This window comes from Podarcis vaucheri, assembly GCF_965113315.1.
Source record: "Podarcis vaucheri genome assembly, chromosome: 15".
In the NCBI taxonomy this organism is placed as follows: Eukaryota; Metazoa; Chordata; class Lepidosauria; order Squamata; family Lacertidae; genus Podarcis; species Podarcis vaucheri.
The window spans coordinates 25,241,210-25,259,611 of NC_138753.1; the positions used below are offsets into that span (position 1 = coordinate 25,241,210).

At 51.3% G+C, this 18,402-nt stretch overlaps 1 protein-coding gene across 4 annotated transcripts in view; it reads left to right on the top strand.

Annotated features, from left to right (window-relative positions):
• The window catches only part of MFRP (membrane frizzled-related protein), a 33,714-nt gene that overhangs the window by 13,969 nt on the left and 1,343 nt on the right, over positions 1-18,402 (top strand). For all 4 annotated transcript variants that reach the window (XM_082201008.1, XM_082201010.1, XM_082201007.1 and 1 more), the window contains 8 exons: positions 443-671; positions 865-995; positions 1,652-1,777; positions 3,331-3,407; positions 4,906-5,054; positions 6,457-6,587; positions 15,853-15,987; positions 16,348-16,475. In XM_082201008.1, coding sequence (XP_082057134.1) covers positions 443-671; positions 865-995; positions 1,652-1,777; positions 3,331-3,407; positions 4,906-5,054; positions 6,457-6,587; positions 15,853-15,987; positions 16,348-16,475 — 1,106 coding nt within the window. The remainder of the gene's footprint in view (positions 1-442; positions 672-864; positions 996-1,651; positions 1,778-3,330; positions 3,408-4,905; positions 5,055-6,456; positions 6,588-15,852; positions 15,988-16,347; positions 16,476-18,402) is intronic.

Sequence of the window (18,402 nt, forward strand, 5' to 3'; positions counted from 1 at the left end):
CCATTTGGTACAATGAACAACCACAGAGTTGAGACTCTGTTACCCACCCTTGGCAAGTGGCCCCTGGAAAGTTGCCCAGAAAGAAATGTGGCCCTCAGCCTGGAAAGGATTACCCATTCCTGCTGTAAATCCACTCGACGTGTCTGTTATGTACTGAAGTTCTCACCCTGGTCCAGCAGGGGGATACTGTAGATAGTTTTCACTCAGGTCCACATATGCAAATAAGGAATTGAAAGTGACGTTCAGTGATTGGATAGTTACAGAAAGTTGTTACTGTTGCGTTGTAGTGGAGCTCTATATAAGCAGGCTGGCTGAACCCTTCAGTTCAGTTCAGTTCTGGTCTGTGAATAAACAAGAGCTGCTTGAAGAATCGCTGTGTCGTCTGATATGTTCACCCACAACTTAACAGTGTCATCGTTGTTGTTGTTTTCCCCACGTGCAGTATGTGGAGGGATCCTGCTCGGCCCCAAGGGCACCTTCAGCTCCCCCAATTACCCAGCCCCCTACCCCCCAAACATCTTGTGCAAGTGGCACATCCGGGTGACGGCAGGGATGGCGATCCAGCTGAAGGTGGAGGAGCTAGACATTGAGAGTTCTGCCTCATGCCTGTACGACCGACTAGAGATATTCAAGGAGCAGGACGCTTCCTCGTTGTGGGATGGGAGTACCAGGTAAAGTGCCATCCTATGGTTTATTTCAAATTGACTTTTTTTTTTAAGTGCACTGTTTTGCTGCTCTGTCCTTTGGGAGGAAGGGCAGGATATATCCTCTGACCATTCCCACCCCTTTTCCCTCCCAGGGGGCCATGGGAAAGCGCTAGCTATTTTTCCCTTGGCTCCCTTTTTAAACAGGTGGCTTTTGCAGGTACTGTGGCTCCGTGGCACCGGCAACGATCAACACCAACTCCAGCCAGCTTCAGGTCATCTTTGTCTCAGATGACAACATTGCTCCCTCGGGCTTCACTGCCTGGTATCGGGCCATTCTGCCCAGTGAAAGTAAGTGAATCCAGGTGGTGTGGAGGGAGCATGGGCAGAGAGCAATTCTCTTAGGGGGTTGAAAGAGATCCTTCCAAACGTTTTATTCCAAGTACTGGGTAGTGCTGGTGATTTGGGGAATGTATTATTACTTGGTTGCTAGACCCATTGACTTGCCGATCAGAAGGTTGGTGGTTCGAATCCCCGTGAAGGGGTGAGCTCCCATTGCTCGGTCCCTGCTCCTGCCAACCTAGCAGTTCAAAAGCACATTAAAGTGAAAGTAGATAAATAGGTACTGATCCGGCGGGAAGGTAAACGGCATTTCCGTGCGTTGCTCTGGTTCGCCAGAAGCGGCTTAGTCCTGCTGGCCACATGACCTGGAAGCTGTATGCTGGCTCCCTTGGCCAGTAAAGCAAGATGAGCGCCGCAACCCCAGAGTCAGCCATGACTGGACCTAATGGTCAGGGGTCCCTTTACCTTTACCGAGACCCATTGAAGCTAATGGAGAAGACTACATTAGGTTTGTTCATTTCAGTGTGATGAACCTAACCTAAGTTAGGCTCATTCATTTCAAGGAGATGGGAGAAGCCATGGCGCTTTTAACCAGTTCCAAAACAAGTTTCAAGCCAGTTGGAATCCTTAGCTTCTTGTCCTCCAGGCGTCTTTGTCTGTTCCAGAGAACTGTTCCTGGGATGAGTTTCTCTGTGACCAGGGGCTCTGCCTCCACTCAGCCTACGTGTGTGATGGTTATCACGACTGCCATGACAAGAGAGATGAAGCCAACTGTAGCACAAAGCACAAAGGTACAGTCTGCAACAGCCAGTGCATCTGACCCCCAATGTTGCTGTGGGGCAGTGGCAGAAGAATTATGGGTGGGAAGGCATTGCAAAGGGGAGGCGAATGCCAATACTGGAGAAATGAGCTCCAAACCAAATTGTGAGCTTCCCTTTCTATGGGTGGAGCAGTTAAGAACATCCAGAATTTCTCTTTATTCTGGTCCACGTTTTTTACTGGAGCTGACCTAATTTGCACCTCTTAGGTAAATGCATGAGATTGTCCCCAGGGCTAATCTCCAACCAAAGCCGGCCCAACCATGACACAAGGTGAAGCAGCCACCTCAGGCAGCGGAAGTACAAGAGGTGGCGCTCTGTCTACCCCACTGCTTCCAGGGAGGGAGGAATTCCAACTAATTCTAACCCTCTCAGAGCTACCATTTCCAGAGTTCCTTCAGAAGAGCGATTGACTGTTAAACTACTCTGGAAATGGTAGCTCTGCGAGGGAAATAGGGGGTTGCTTAACTCTCAGCACTCTTACCATACTACAGTTCTCGGGATTCTCTTGGGGGAAGGCATGACGGCTGTTTACAGTGATATGATACTGACCTAAAAGAATAGTTCAGACACGGGGGGGGGGGCTTAGCACTGTCTGTTTCAGAATAGATCTGGGGAGGGGGCTTCTATGTGAAGTGGTTTGGCCAGGTTCCCAAATCTGTTACTGGAATCTGAGTGGACATGCTGGAAATGAGAAGTTATCTCCCGCTTGGACTACTGACCCAGAAACTGCAATTAATCCAGAATGCGGCAGCTAGACTGGTGACTGGGAGTGGCCGCCGGGACCACATAACACGGGTCCTGAGAGATCTGCATTGGCTCCCAGTACGTTTCCGAGCACAATTCAAAGTGTTGGTGCTGACCTTTAAAGCCCTAAACGGCATCGGTCCTGTATACCTGAAGGAGTGTCTCTACCCCCATCATTCAGCCTGGACACTGAGATCCAGCACTGAGGGCCTTCTGGTGGTTCCCTCATTGTGAGAAGTGAGGTTACAGGGAACCAGACAGAGGGCCTTCTCGGTAGTGGCGCCCACCCTGTGGAACACCCTCCCTTCAGATGTGAAGGAAATAAGCAGCTATCCTATCTTTAAAAGACATCTGAAGACAGCCCTGTTTAGGGAAGTTTTTAATATTTAATGCTGTATTGTTTTTAACATTTGATTGGGAGCTGCCCAGAGTGACTGGGGAGACTCAGCCAGATGGGCGGGGTATAAATAAATAAATTATTATTATTATTATTATTATTATTATTATTATTATTATTAGTTCAGCAGTATCGCTGCACAGCTATTAAGAGTGTAGGACCGCTATCCTGTTTTTCATCTGAAATAGCTATGGGAGTTGCAAAGAATTTGCCTCTCATTGCAAGAAGAAGGAAAGTACAATAGGAAAAGAGAAAAGGAGGGGGGAGAGAAGGAGAGAGAGAGAGAGAGAGAGTGCAGAGGGAAAAATCACTTGGATATCCTTCTCTCTGGTGCCAATAATGCAAGCCCATCCATCACCACAATATGTGTGTTTCCTTACAGGTTGTGGAGGGACCCTCACCAGCATGGAAGGGCAATTATTCTCCCCAAATTACCCACAGCCATACCCACACCTGCAGGTGAGTGGTGACTTGAGATGTATTGTGGACCAGAGCAGGGGGATGCATCTTGCCCCACACTACCTTGCATGCACCCAACAGAGCTGGGCAGTGATGCTTTTACCTTGCAGCAATGCAATGCCCTAATAAGTGGCAGAATCTGAAGCAGTCCAATGTCAGTTCTTGGAAAGCCGCTGCAACTGTGGGACTTTTGAGAAATTTTCAGTAGAGAGCGTGTGGTAGTTCAGACCCTGCAATCCTCTAATAATAAATGTGGGCATGTGGGGGGATGGATGTGTAAATGTGGCTTTGGCCCACCCTAGTGTCAGAATGTAGCTACTGGAAGAATGTTTGCATGGGAATGCTGAAAAAGATTCTCCACCTCTGTATTGTTAGAGGCTTATTGCACTGCTGAGAGGGGAAGAGTCACATGTAAAAGAATCTCGACCCAGCACTTGGGCTGGAAGACATTTGCACACAAGTTCAAAATGTAGTAAAGTTCCAGAACCTAAATTTGTGCTTGGGGGAAAGGACTGTAGCTCATTAGCAGAGCTTCAGCCTTCCATGTAGAAGTTCTCTGGTAGGTTCAGCCCCCAGCAATGGAGGCTTGTCCATTGGGGCAAATGGGGCATTGTCCTAACAACCTCAGCCTGCTCCTTATGAACCCCCATATTCCTTTCTTCTTACTTACTTCCAGCCCAGTGAACAGCACGGACTATCAGCTTCCTCCTATTTGGTCTCACTGTTTGTTTATTTTTTGTTTTATTTTATTTAGAGCATTTGTGCCCCATTCTTTAGCCAAAGGCACACCTAGAGTGGCTTACATACAGCCTATTAAAGCAAGACAGTCCCTGCTTGCAAGCTTGCAATCTTAAAACAAAACAAAACATGACACACAAGAGAAAGGGACAGGGAAGGAACAAGAAAAACTAAAACTCAAGCACTGATTCTGGTTGCTCTGTAATGACCTGTTTAGCAGCAGGAGGTGCCTGATACAGCTGGTCTTACAGCAAAGCTGATGGGATGAGCTCCCCATCTTTCTCACTGATGATTGGCTTCAGTTTTGAAAGTCAGCAGCAGGGAGGATGGAGGCAGAACTAGAGAATAGTTGTCTGTGCCTCTCACAGACTCTGCCACCTGCCCCACCAGAATCGATTAACCCCAGCCATTGGTGGTCTCCCCAGCATCCCCAGGAAGGTCTGGGAGAGAACTCCCTGCCTGAAACCCTGGAGAGTAGCTTCCAATCATTGCAGACAACACTGAGCTCGGGATAAGGCAGTTTCCTGCATGTCTCTGAGAAGGCAAGAGATGTCCCAGGAGAGCTGCTGCCAGCCAGAGCAGACAATACTGAGCTAAATGGTCCAGTGGTCCGACTCAGAATAAGATGGCTTCCTAGGAACCTGAGATCTGAGTAGAAAGAAACCCTCCATAGTCCAGCTCTTATACTGCCAGGCTGAGCCACGCTAGGAGCTCCCCTATCATGTACGGTAGACTTCCCAGACCTTCCTTTCTCTTCCAGCTCTGCCTCTGGCATATCTCAGTGCCCGTGGGCCACGTGGTGGACTTGCATTTCCACAACTTCAGCCTCGAGTCCCAGGAGGAGTGCAACTATGACTTTGTGGAGGTGTACGACAGCGCTGGGATGGGAGCAACCAGCGTCATGGGCAGGTATGGAGGTCTTTCATCCCACCCACCCCCAGTAACACTAGCGAATTCAAACTGTTACCATGGTCAGAACCCAACAATTCCCAGAAGTTTCATGAAAATATATGGAGAGCCTGACTGCAGAATCGGGCCAAAGGGGGCCAGTCCAATCCAGTGACCTATTTGCATGGTCAACCAGATGAGAAGTCCTCTTTTAAAGCCATCCAGATTGATGGCCATCAGTACATCTTGTCACCGTGAATTCTGTGATTTAGCCCTGCACCATGTGACGAAGTCCTTCCTTCTGCCTGTCCTGAGTCTTCGAAGCTTTGACATCATCGGATTTCCATAGGTTCTAATATTTTGACTGAGGGAGAAATGCTTTTTTCCTCTCCGCTTTCCCCACAATGCCTTTCCCTGTCCACTGTGAATAATGTATACACATTTCAATGGAAGGTCTTCACCAGAAGAGGGAGCCTCTTGCCTAGGTCTATGCTGCAAGCCAGAAACCACTAGCGCGGTAACCAGTGCGGCAGCTCTCAGGTGACACAAAGGGACCAATCAGGTCTTCCTTGCTCTATCCTATATGCAAATAGCAAACTCATTTACTGAATGTTGATCCTTTTGTAGTCCCAATGGCACCATCTCCTCTCAAGAGCGGGTGATCAGGTCTTTCGGGGAAAACCCCAAGGTGCACAGAATTGCCATATATAACCCTCCAGCATGTTGAGTCCCCAGACTGGGATGCACATCTTCCCGTCTGTACTTCCACACCAAGTCATGTGATCCGTGCAAGATCACGGAGGCCAAAAGATGCCACATTGAGATCATACCCCCAATAAAAGCATTTTTCCGGGCCAATATCTCTGCGTGAAATTGTGTGACATCACAGCACCCAAAATGGCCACTAAGCTCTCATGGGAAAACCTAGGATGTCCTAGATTTTCCAGGGCACTTGCAGGGTGTGATGTATTTAAAGGGGTGAGAGGAAATTAAACACCAAAATAAAACATACTCAAGAATACTGAGCATGCTCAGTGGGAACAGAATGCTGAGTATGGACAGGAATGGAAAACCAGGAGGAAGGGGAATGGAATAGAGTACTCTAGAATGTGTTATATTTGGAACCCTGAGCAGGAGCATTTCACGCAGCAACATTTTACTACAGACCCCAGTTGTAAAGCCTCTGATCCTGATCTGGTCCTTAGTTGGAGTGATTCATCACTTCATGCAAAGCCAGACTTCTCTCTCTGGCTGGGCATCCATAGTCTGTCTGCTCAGTCAGTGCTTGCTTTGCCTCCAGATAACCAGCCCCAAACAACAGCAGGTGTGTGTGTGTGTGTGTGTGTGTGTGTGTGTGTGTGTGTCCCTGTATTTAGAATTGGGTGCTTTGTTAAAAGTCAGTTTCCCCTTCCTCTTTTTGCAGGTTCTGCAGCTCTAACTTGCCCCCTGTCCTGACCTCCTCACAGCACGTCATGACAGTCCTCTTTGTGGCGGACGAAGGAATAGCTGACAACGGGTTCTTTGCCACTTACCATGCCCACAACGCCACGGAAAGTAGGTGATGGTGGCTCCTGGCACCTTTGTCTACCGCCAGCTGAGGTAGAATGGGCCGGCCAGCTCTCTCTTCAACATTTGTTTACCACCAGCCCCTGCTTACACATTATCGCCTGGAGCTTCCCCCCTCCCCACGTGGGCCTCAGAAAGGGGCAGCACTCTGCCCATCCTCAGAGGCACCCTCTCCTTTTAAAATTGTTACCTCCCATTACAAAGAGAAGACACCTTTCCAGAGCTCTGGGATTCCAGCCAAACTTCCTTAAATTGGGGGGGAGGTTGAACTATAAAGACATTTTGGTTTTAAAACTAAGCCATGTTTTTCCCCCCTACCTCACCACCAGTCCCAGCCTTGATATCCAGCCTGGTGAAGCATTCTGGTGCACTCAGAAGCTTGCGCACTCTTCTGTAACATTATGGTTGTTTGCAGTAAAGGGACTTTGGAATCTTTCGAATTAAGAATGGTAGCTTGACCCTTAGCTGTGAATGCTGGCATAACCTCCCGCTCTTCCTCTCCTTAACAGCATATTGGGTGGGCTTTTTCTCTGAGAAAATCCAATTGATTTGGCAAGAGGAGGGTCGGGAAATGTTTTCCTTGCTGTTGAATAAGTGGGGGTGGGACGTCATCCCTGCTCCCCCAAATGACTGCTGGCCAGATACCTTCCCTTCTGTCTCTGTTAACAGAAAGTGTTAGAAGTCGCAGTGGCTGGTCCGCACTGAGACTGGTAGAGCTGCAATAAGGGAGGCCAACAGTTGGTGGCGCCAGAGCCAATGACAGATAAGAGACAGAGGAGATCCAGCTCATTCTAGTCTTGTCTGTATCCTCCTCTCTGCTGAGTTCTACAAGGGCAGCACTGAGACTAAGGAGGAGGTTGACAGGACTGCTTGTAAGTAAGAAGGCAGGCAGGCAGGTAGAAGAAGAAGAAGAGTTTGGATTTGATATCCTGCTTTATCACTACCCTTAAGGAGTCTCAAAGCGGCTAACAATCTCCTTTCCCTTCCTCCTCCACAACAAACACTCTGTGAGGTGAGTGGGGCTGAGAGACTTCAGAGAAGTGAGACTAGCCCAAGGTCACCCAGCAACTGCATGTGGAGGAGTGAGGAATCGAACCCGGTTCCCCAGATTACGAGTCCACTGCTCTGAACCACTACACCACGCTGGCTCACCAGCGTAGGGTAGGGGCTAGCTGAGGTCAGATTGAGGCCGATAGGGTCGTCTCCCATTTGCCCTAATGGGACCAGTCCGCACTGCACTGCTATCCACACATTTTCTCTTCTGCCTCTGCTAACGAAAAGGACCAAAAGCATGCTTTTTCTTAAAATGAAAACAAGGTGGGGGGTGTGGATGAAAGAAGGAAGATTCGGGCAGAGGGTTATGAAGGGGGCCAGCTGCCACTCATAACAGCTGCTTCCCCAATAGCAGAAAAACTCCTGCTTTCTGCCACATCATCCATGGAGCTTTGAGGAGGGGCCTCATTCATAAAAGCCTTGAGGTGGCACTGATGGTGCTGGATCTGGGGGCGGGGGCGGGGGGGTCACCTCTTGGGAAGGACTACATTTGTTTGTTCTCAAACTCTAGTCCTCCTGGGATTACATACATTTTGGCAGTTCGGGTTTTTCTGTGTGTGTTTGTTGTTTTCCATAATTACTACTTAGCCTTACAGCAGGAAAATTCCGTCCAGGGGAGAGAGAAATCTCTAAGCGGGAATGCCACTGACCTCAAAGCTTTCGTTCTCATGTGATTAGAGGAAAACTCACATCTGACTCCAGGCCAAACTTATGAACTGCTAAACTGTAGAACTGCACACACTAGGCATGGATGAATCTGTCAATTTCACTTTCTCGTTCTTATAATCTTATGCAAAGGTCACCACATTTCCATAGCAATTTGCACTAAAAGAACAAAAAGCTCGTGAAAATTTATCAGTATTTTAGTGCGAATTTTCCCCAATAAATGCATTTTTGGATGCGGTTTTGATTAGGGGTTCAGAAGCAGAGACGCAGAGAAGGGTGGAAACAGAGAGCGAGGGGGAGGAAGCCGAAGGGAGAATGAGTGATGATGACGACCCGAGATCTCCAAGCCTAAGCAGTGAGTCAGAGGACTCCCAAAAGGGAGCCCCAGTGAGCAGAGCAAGGGGGGGATCCGGGGGGACACCCCAGGAGGAAGGGAACAGAGGAGATTCAGAGAGCAGCAGCTGGAAGTCGGGACCCACGCTCATAACTGAGGGCGGCAGCAGCTGGAAGTCGGGACCCACGCTCAAGACTGAGAGCAGCAGGGAGGAAGGTAGCCAGGCATCGGGTTCCGGAGGCTGTCAGCAGGAGGGAGGGCACGAGTCAGGGGTGGTCACGCCCTCCTCAGAGAGCGAGGCAACGGTTAAGAGGAAAGTAGAGAGTTGGGCGCGCGCGCCAAGTTCAAATGCAGCGGAAGCTGGAGCAGTAAGCAGCCCGGAGAGTGAGCCAGGTCCTAAAGCCCGCCGCAAGGAGGCAGAAGGATCAGGGGGGTCAGCGTCAGAGGAGAGTAGAAAGGAGGAGGCCCAGGGGGGCAGAAGGACCCAGAGACGTAGGGAGAGGCGAAGGAGGTGGAGCAAGGCTAGGGTATTAAGCTGGTGTGCAAGAGGCGGGGACTCAGACGGGTCTTCGCCGACCTAGAGCAGAAGGTGTAGAGCTGCACGCTGCAGTTCGGAAATGAAACCTGTAACTCAATAAAGACTCTTTTAAAGTGGACGCTGTGTGGCGTGGTCCTATGTGAGCTGGGACCTGGTAGCAGCTCTGACAGTAAGACCCGTCTCTTCAAAGCTTCAGAAACCTGAAACCTCGCAGCGGGAGCAGAAGCCGCTAGGGGAGGAAGAGGGGTGTCTGTAAGCGAGCTCACAAAGGTTAGCAAGATGACGGAAGAACAGAGGATCTCCGCGCTGCAAGAGGCAGTGACCCAGTTGTCCTCAGAGGTATTGGCTTCCAAGAAACGGGAGGAGGAGACTACAGCCGCCTACAGAGACCTACACGCCAGGTTTGAAATGCTTGTTAAGCAAGGGCAACCGGGACCCAGACCGGAGGGCGTGGGATTGGCACGGAGAGCAGGAGGGCTTGTGGCTCACTTCGATGGGACTTTGCAACAGTACCCTAATTTTAGAGCAGACGTAATGTGCGCACTGCAACTGCTGGCAAAAGACTTTAGAGATGAGGAAGAGAAGGTGGGGTTCATATTGTCCCATTTGCATGGGGATGCCAAAGCCTGGCTGCGCAATTTGTGGAGGGATAAAGATCCGGCGCTTCAGAATGCAGATGCCTTTATCAAAGCGATGGATGCGTGTTTTTTGTCTACTATTGATGTGGATCTTGCCAGACGGGAGATTCATGGACTAAAACAAGGGAGGGCGAGCGTCCGGCAGTATCACGCCCGATTTTTTGCGCTGGTCAGTGCTTTAGAATGGGATCGGGATTCGCCCCCTGTCAGAGACCTCTTCTGGGAGGGTCTAAGTTCAGCGGTTAAGGATGAAATTGCAAGGGGGGAGAGGCCCCGAAGCACGCAGGAGGTGGTCCAAAGGGCGCTGACTGTGGGGGTGAGGCTGGAAGAACGTCCATGGTGCAGAGATGAAGGACGTGGAGGGCGCGAAGCAGCGAGAAGTTTCTCTTTCGTTCCGAGGGAAGCAGCGCGTGCGCAATCCACACCTCCGCCAGGAGGGGGAGGGGAACCGATGGAGGTTGGAGGTGCAAGGGCTCAGTCAGCAGCCAGAGCCCTAGCACCGGCAGCAGTGAAAGCGAAGCCTCCTAGAGGGAACAGGAAGTGTTACATCTGCGAGGATCCAGGCCATTTGGCGAAGGAGTGTCCCCGGAGGCTCCACAAGCACACTGCAGCCTCAGCAATGGTGACTGCAGCAACGCAGCAAGGAGAACCACAGCAGGGAAACGACGATGTCTGGCTGGAGACGGAGGCACTGGGGCCCAGCCAGACGCATCTGTGAAGCAGTCCCCAGCAATCTTGCAACCCACGGATCCCCTCCCACCCAAACCAGTAGTGCAGCTCACAGCATCTCTCCAGCTACCCGACGGCGTCACTATCGAAGTGCCGCTTTCTGTGGATTCTGGAAGCAACGCAGACTTTATAGCGCAGAGCTTTGTGGAGCAGCACGCTATACAGCTATTGCCTGCCACTCTGCCCCTGCAAGTCGTCACAGTGGATGGCAGAGAGTTGCTAGGGGGGCAGGTGGTGAAGCAGACGCCACCGATGGTGATGCGCCTTGGCAACCACAGGGAAGTCATCAGTTTTAATGTCACCCAACTGTCGGACACGCCCATTGTGTTGGGCATGAGTTGGCTGGACAGGCACAGTCCGACACTGGCTTGGTACCAGAGACAACTGATCTTCGGCTCCTCTTATTGCGCAGAACACTGCATCCTGCCCCGACGGGAGGGAGAGGAGGAGGAATCACAACTGCAGTTGGGAACGTTGCAAGCGGTCCCCCACAAATACGCGAGCTTTTTGGAGGTCTTCTGCGAGAAGGAGGCGGACAAGCTACCCCCTCACCGGCCATATGACTGCAAGATTGACCTCCTACCGGGGGCGACGCTGCCGAAGGGGCGGCTATACTCCATGTCTGAAGATGAAATGCAGGAACTCAAACAGTTCATCGAGCATAATCTGGAGCGTGGCTTCATCAGAGAGTCCAAGGCAGTGGGGGGCAGTCCCGTTTTCTTCGTGAAAAAGAAAGACACGCCCCAAAAAAGACTAGTTGTGGACTACCGCCTTTTGAACCAGATGACCAAACCGTCTGATTACCCCATGCCCAGGATTGACGACCTCCTCGCGACGGTGCGCAAGGGACGCGTGTTCACCAAGTTGGACCTGCGAGGGGCGTACAATCTCATCCGCATGCGGGAGGGCGATGAGTGGAAGACGGCCATGTTCACACCGCTGGGCACCTACGAATACAGAGTTATGCCCTTTGGATTACAAAATGGCTCTCACTGTTTTCAAGCTTTTATGCATCACGTGTTGGAGGGACTCCTCTACAAGACATGCGTCTGCTTCCTGGATGACATCCTGATTTTCTCTGACTCGCAGCAAGCTCACGACCGAGACGTGAGGGAGGTGCTCAGCAGGTTGCAACAACATAGACTGTACGCCAAGCTGGAGAAGTGCCAGTTCGACACGACGGAGGTGGATTTCCTGGGATACAAGTTGTCGGACAAGGGGATAGCCATGGACAGCACCAAGGTTCGTGCGGTATTGGATTGGAAAAGCCCGCGCAACCGGAAGGAGGTCCAGCGGTTTGTCGGCTTCGCCAACTTCTATCGCAAGTTTATCAAGGGGTTCGCGATGCAGACGGCAGCAATTACGGACACGCTCAGCTCCAAAAAAAAGAAATTCATCTGGACGGAGCAGGCGGAACAGTCCTTTCAAGCGCTCAAGCATCTCTTCGCATCGGAGAAGCAACTGCTGCATATCGACCCCAGTAAACCGTTGAGGGTAGAGACAGACGCGTCAGACAGAGCCGTGGGAGCTGTCCTGCTGCAGCGAGACCCGCAGGGGGTGTGGCGGCCGGGAGCGTTCTACTCCAGAAAGCTCAGCAAGTCGGAGCAGAACTACACCATCTGGGACAGGGAGTTGCTGGCCATTCATGCAGCTTTCAAGGCGTGGAGGCACTTCCTAATCGGCGCCAAGCACACGGTGCAGGTCTGCACGGACCACAAGAATCTGGAGCACTGGCGCACGGCTCAGTTCCTGAACCAGAGGCAGATACGTTGGGCGGAGTTCTTTGCTGACTTCAATTTCCGAATAGAGTACGTCCCAGGCGACACCAACATCATGGCGGATGCACTGTCCCGAAAACCGCAATACCTAGAAGAGGTGACGCCAGCGGCGGCCATGCACATCTTCGCACCGACGGCGTGGGCGTGTGCCTCAGCTACAGTAGACCTGGATGCGGTGCGACGTGCATTGCGGGACGACTCATTCGCGCAAGACAAGATGGCGGAACTGCTCAGAGGCACGGCTACCACGGACGAGTTCCAGGTGCGGGACGGCTTGCTCCTACGCAAAGGGGCTGTCTATGTACCAGGAGACGACCTTCGCGCCAAGGTACTGCAACAGTTGCACGACGCACCCACGGCCGGTCACTTTGGCACAGAGAAAACGATGGAATTAGTCGCGAGAGACTTCTGGTGGCCCAGGCTGAGAGGAGAGGTCGCGGACTACGTCGCGAGGTGCGACACCTGCCAGAGGGCCAAGCCGGTACACAGACCACCGGCGGGACTGTTAGAACCGCTGCAAACACCGTTTGAACCGTGGGAGAGGGTGGCCCTGGACTTTGTGACGGATTTACCCAACTCGAGAGGCAAGACAGCTGTGCTAGTGGTGGTGGACTTGTTCACCAAGATGGCACATTTCATTCCGTGTGCGAAGGTGGCCACGGCGGAACAAACCGCCAAACTGTTCATAGATCACGTGTTCAAAGTGCATGGCCTGCCACGGTCTATCCTGTCCGACCGCGGACGCCAGTTCATCTCGTCTTTCTGGCAGAAGCTGATGGGTTTTCTAAATGTCAAGGTCAATCTGGCATCAGCAAGACACCCGCAGACCAACGGGCAAGCAGAGAGGGTCAATGCCATCATGCAGCAGTACCTGAGATGCTATGCCAATCAACAGCCTGCGACGTGGGTGGATTACCTGCCGCTAGCCGAGTTCGCTTACAACAACACGAAGCACGTGTCCACAGGAGTGACGCCGTTCTTTGCCAACAATGGGAGGAATCCCAGAACCTTCCCGGGACTGGAGAGAGTGGGGGAAGGAGAACCACAGACGGCGGACGCGTTCGCGTCAGAGCTGCAGGCGGTCCACGATCAACTCAGACGGCAGCTGGAGCTAGCTAAGCACGCCTACAAGGTGCAAGCTGACAAGCACAGGCGGGTTGGCGAAGTGATCCAAGTGGGAGACTGGGTCTGGTTGGCAGCCCACGCAGTGCCGACCAGGTCGCTTGCCAAGAAGAAGTTGGGGCACAAGCAGATCGGTCCGTACCAAGTCGAAGCGCAGATCAACCCGGTAGCCTTCCGACTGGCGCTGCCGGAGGGTTCCAGAATGCATCCGGTGTTCCACAGGTCGGTGCTCACTCCCTACAAGGCACCTCACAGGTTCCAGGAGCCAGGGACGGCGCCAAGTCCGCTCCGGGAACGGACGGAGACGCGGGAGGTGAAGCACCAGGACCACATCAACGAGGTCACGGAGATTTTGGACTCCAGATGGGGGGAAGAGGGAGTCGAATACCTCTTAGCCAGAGAGGGCACCCGGGCCAGCGCCAATAGCTGGGTACCAGACTACGCTTTGGAGGAACCCCTGCTCAAGGACGAGTTTCATGCCCTCTTCCCACACAAACCCATGCCAGCGAGCTTCTTCGACGACTGGTTGTTCACACCCACACTTTCTTCCAGCACGTTCCATGGATTCGACTCAGAAGGGGAACCCGCACGGAGCACCCGTTCCCCAGAAGGTTCACCGGCAGGTTCGGCATCAGGCAACTCGTATTGGTGGGACGATCGACCAGAGGAGCGATGGCGCAGGAAGTGGCTGGAGATGCCAGGTCGAGCGACCGACGCAGAGACTGACATGGACGTGTTCGGGGAGGACCTCGGGTTCGAGCACGGCGGTACAGAGATGGAAGAGCAACAAGTCAACGTCGACGACCGCGAGGGGGAAGACTCGGAGGTCTTCAGTTGGCGGCCACCCACGGGGAGCGACCTGTATCCAGCATTCCCTCCCATGATGATGGAGCGCCCAGCACCCACACCTGACAGCGGGGAGGGGGGAAGGGGGGGCTTCGAGGGGGGGATGGATGTCAGGGGTTCAGAAGCAGAGACGCAGAGAAGGGTGGAAACAGAGAGCGAGGGGGAGGAAGCCGAAGGGAGAATGAGTGATGATGACGACCCGAGATCTCCAAGCCTAAGCAGTGAGTCAGAGGACTCCCAAAAGGGAGCCCCAGTGAGCAGAGCAAGGGGGGGATCCGGGGGGACACCCCAGGAGGAAGGGAACAGAGGAGATTCAGAGAGCAGCAGCTGGAAGTCGGGACCCACGCTCATAACTGAGGGCGGCAGCAGCTGGAAGTCGGGACCCACGCTCAAGACTGAGAGCAGCAGGGAGGAAGGTAGCCAGGCATCGGGTTCCGGAGGCTGTCAGCAGGAGGGAGGGCACGAGTCAGGGGTGGTCACGCCCTCCTCAGAGAGCGAGGCAACGGTTAAGAGGAAAGTAGAGAGTTGGGCGCGCGCGCCAAGTTCAAATGCAGCGGAAGCTGGAGCAGTAAGCAGCCCGGAGAGTGAGCCAGGTCCTAAAGCCCGCCGCAAGGAGGCAGAAGGATCAGGGGGGTCAGCGTCAGAGGAGAGTAGAAAGGAGGAGGCCCAGGGGGGCAGAAGGACCCAGAGACGTAGGGAGAGGCGAAGGAGGTGGAGCAAGGCTAGGGTATTAAGCTGGTGTGCAAGAGGCGGGGACTCAGACGGGTCTTCGCCGACCTAGAGCAGAAGGTGTAGAGCTGCACGCTGCAGTTCGGAAATGAAACCTGTAACTCAATAAAGACTCTTTTAAAGTGGACGCTGTGTGGCGTGGTCCTATGTGAGCTGGGACCTGGTAGCAGCTCTGACAAACGTGCACATTTTTGCAAGCAATTTTTCCTAATGCAATTAAATGTCTTCATAAAGGCGTGTCTTTTATGAATACTTTCCTTTAATATATTCATTTTTGGACACATTTTTGGTTGGAGAGCTGCATCGCAAGATTCGGAGAAGGGTGAATTTCACAGGATAGCTGTGTTTCATTTTGTGCATTGCTTCAGGAAGTGCAAATCAGGTAGTTTCTCATTAAGAGACAAACAAAATCTAATCCCCCCCAAAAAAAGTTCCTTGCTTCCTCATCAAATGATGAGGCATTCCAGGACAGAGTACCATCCAAGTGCTTCTCTTAGGCCAAATGATTCCCTTTACTCTTTGGAAGAATTTTCAAGTTTCCCTGAAAGAAGAAAAGCAACTGGGAATTCCAGGCTCCCCTACCCAGATTTAGTGGCCACTTCGTGACAAAACTATATAATGATGCTATCTGTGCTGACATGTAAATTAAGGGGGAAAGAATGAGCCTTGCAGAGGTTAATTAAAATAAGTTTGTGTTAAAGCAGTCGCATTCTGCTTTAGAAGTTCCCCATCCCTTAAGGCTGACGCTGCCATTTAGCAGGGTGTTATCTGCCTAATACTTCTGCTGTCCTCTCTCTCGCCTTTCTCAACCCCTCTCCAGAAACGTGCAGCCCCCTGGATTTCTCCTGCAGAAATGGCGAGTGCCTGTCTCAGGCGTTGGTGTGCGACGGCTGGCACAACTGCCCAGATGGGAGCGACGAATTCAACTGCACCAGCCTCACCTATGCATCTTTTGGTGAGCGGCAATTCTTTCCTCGTGAAACAAGATTCCCAAAGTTGAGGTCCTGCACCAGTTGTTGTAAAAGGGCTACCCTCTCATGTCAGACTGAGTCATAAATAAGGACGGGCAAATTTGCCCATTGTGGTGCCCCAAAGTTTCTCATTTCCCCTAACCTAAAGTTCAGCACTTTAGATTTCTGCATTACTTTGCAATTTTAAAACAAACACCCTTACATTAAATTGTTAGCATTTCCTTGCACATTTATCCCAATATACCTATTTTTGTATGCAATTTTGTCTAATATGTACCTGAGCTGAATCTGAAACATTGCCACACAAACACGCATATACCTGCACATTTTCCTTCTACCTGCAGAGCCGTCCTGTGAGCCGATTGAGGTGGAGATGTGTTTGGGTCTCAGTTACAATACCACCTCTTTCCCCAACATCTGGCTGACCATTATGGATCAGCAAGAAGCAGAAGAGCATCTCGAAGACTATATGGTGAGCCTGGAGGAGGAAGGGGGAAAGGGGTGAGGGAGAGCGATGGGGGGGGGCACTGGACCCTTGGCTTGGGGGGAAGGCAGGGAATATCAACAGAAAGCACCTTGCCATGGAGTGGGGAGCAGGAGAGAAAGATCTGGCCCAGCAGGACAACACCCCTCCCACCACTTTAGAAAAATTGATAGATTGGTTCCTGGGCATGTGGAGCCCTGAAAAATGCCCCCCACCAAGCCTGTTGGCCACTGCCTGTCCTTGGTTCTAGGTCAGCTGGAGCCAGAACCAGGAAAATGACTCCCTTTCTGCCCTTGGATCATTCTTTAAAAAATTATTTATAAATCAATGACATCACAACATCATACAACAATTATAGAAAAAAGTTTGACTTAACCATAATCCACACAGCGCACAGCCATTTTCTACGTGTTAAAAGAGAAAATTCGTGAATGCACTAAATGCATCCACTTAACAACGACCATCAGGAGTGCTTAGCCAAAGAGGTGTCTCAGTAATAAACCTAACTGAAATAATTTTTGGAGAAGCAGCGGTTGTATTGTAGCTCTCTGACAGGTCACGTGACAAGGGGTCCCACAGATCTTCAGATTTGTCCCTCCTGCTTTCACCCGTCATTGGCGTTTTTCTTTGCAGACGCTTTTCAGCTAGGGCAAGTAGTTCCCAGACTTTCCCCCGCCCTATAAACTCATTCTCAGTGCCTCCTGCCCTATAACACATTGTTCAGAACAGCAGTTTGCATAACCCGCTAAGGAAGATAACACAATAAAAATTCAAAGCAGTAGCAAGTAATTACACATTTATTCAAAACCCAATTAAAACTATTCAGTTTTCTTGATTCAGCAAAACTGATGCCCTTAGAATCATAGAATCTTAGAGTTGGAAAAAGTCGTCTAGTCCAACCCCCTGCAATGCAGGAATCTCAGCTAAAGCATCCATAACAGGTGGCCAGCCAGTGTGGTGTAGTGGTTAAGAGCAGTGGACTCGTAATCTGGTGAACCGGGTTCGCGTCTCCGCTCCTCCACATGCAGCTGCTGGGTGACCTTGGGCTAGTCTCACTTCTCTGAAGTCTCTCAGCCCCACTCACCTCACAGAGTGTTTGTGTGGGGAAGGAAGGGAAAGGAGATTGTTAGCCGCTTTGAGACTCCTTAAGGGGAGTGAAAGGTGGGATATCAAGTCCAAACTCCTCCTCTTCCTCCTCCTCCAACCTCTGTCTAGAAACCTCCAAGAAAGTCCACCACCTCTCGTGGGAGTCTGTTGAACTGCTGAACAGCTCTTACTGTCAGAAAAAATTTCTGAATGTTTAGTCAGAAACTCCTTTCTTGAAACATGAAGCCATTGTTCCCTCGTCCATGTGACAGCCCTTAAGATATTTAAAGGTGGCTATCATATCTCCTCTCAGTCTCTTCTTTTCCAGGCTAAACATACACAGCTCCTTCAAGCGTTCCCCATAAAAGCTTAGTTTCCAGACCCTTGATCATCTTGATTGCCCTCCTCTGCACATGTTCCAGCTTGCCAACATCCTTCTTAAATATTGGTGCCCAGAACTTGACACAGTATTCCACTTGATCCTGTGATATTGAGATTCCTGCATTGCAGGGAGTTGGACAAGATGATACTTGGGACCGCTTCAAATTCCATAACTCTATGTTACCAGCTTCTCAAAGTCTGGTGCTCACTTACAGCTCCACTGCCCCACAGCGCCCCCTTTGGGAACCACTGAGCTAGGGCAAGAGACCACCATCACTGCATGGGGTACTTCCAGGGATGGGCTATCAAACGCAGTATTAGGTACAGTAAACCAGGCTTCCTCAACCTCGACCCTCCAGATGTTTCTGGCCTACAACTCCCATGATCCCTAGCTAGCAGGACCAGTGGTCAGGGATGATGGTAATTGTAGTCTCAAAACATCTGGAGG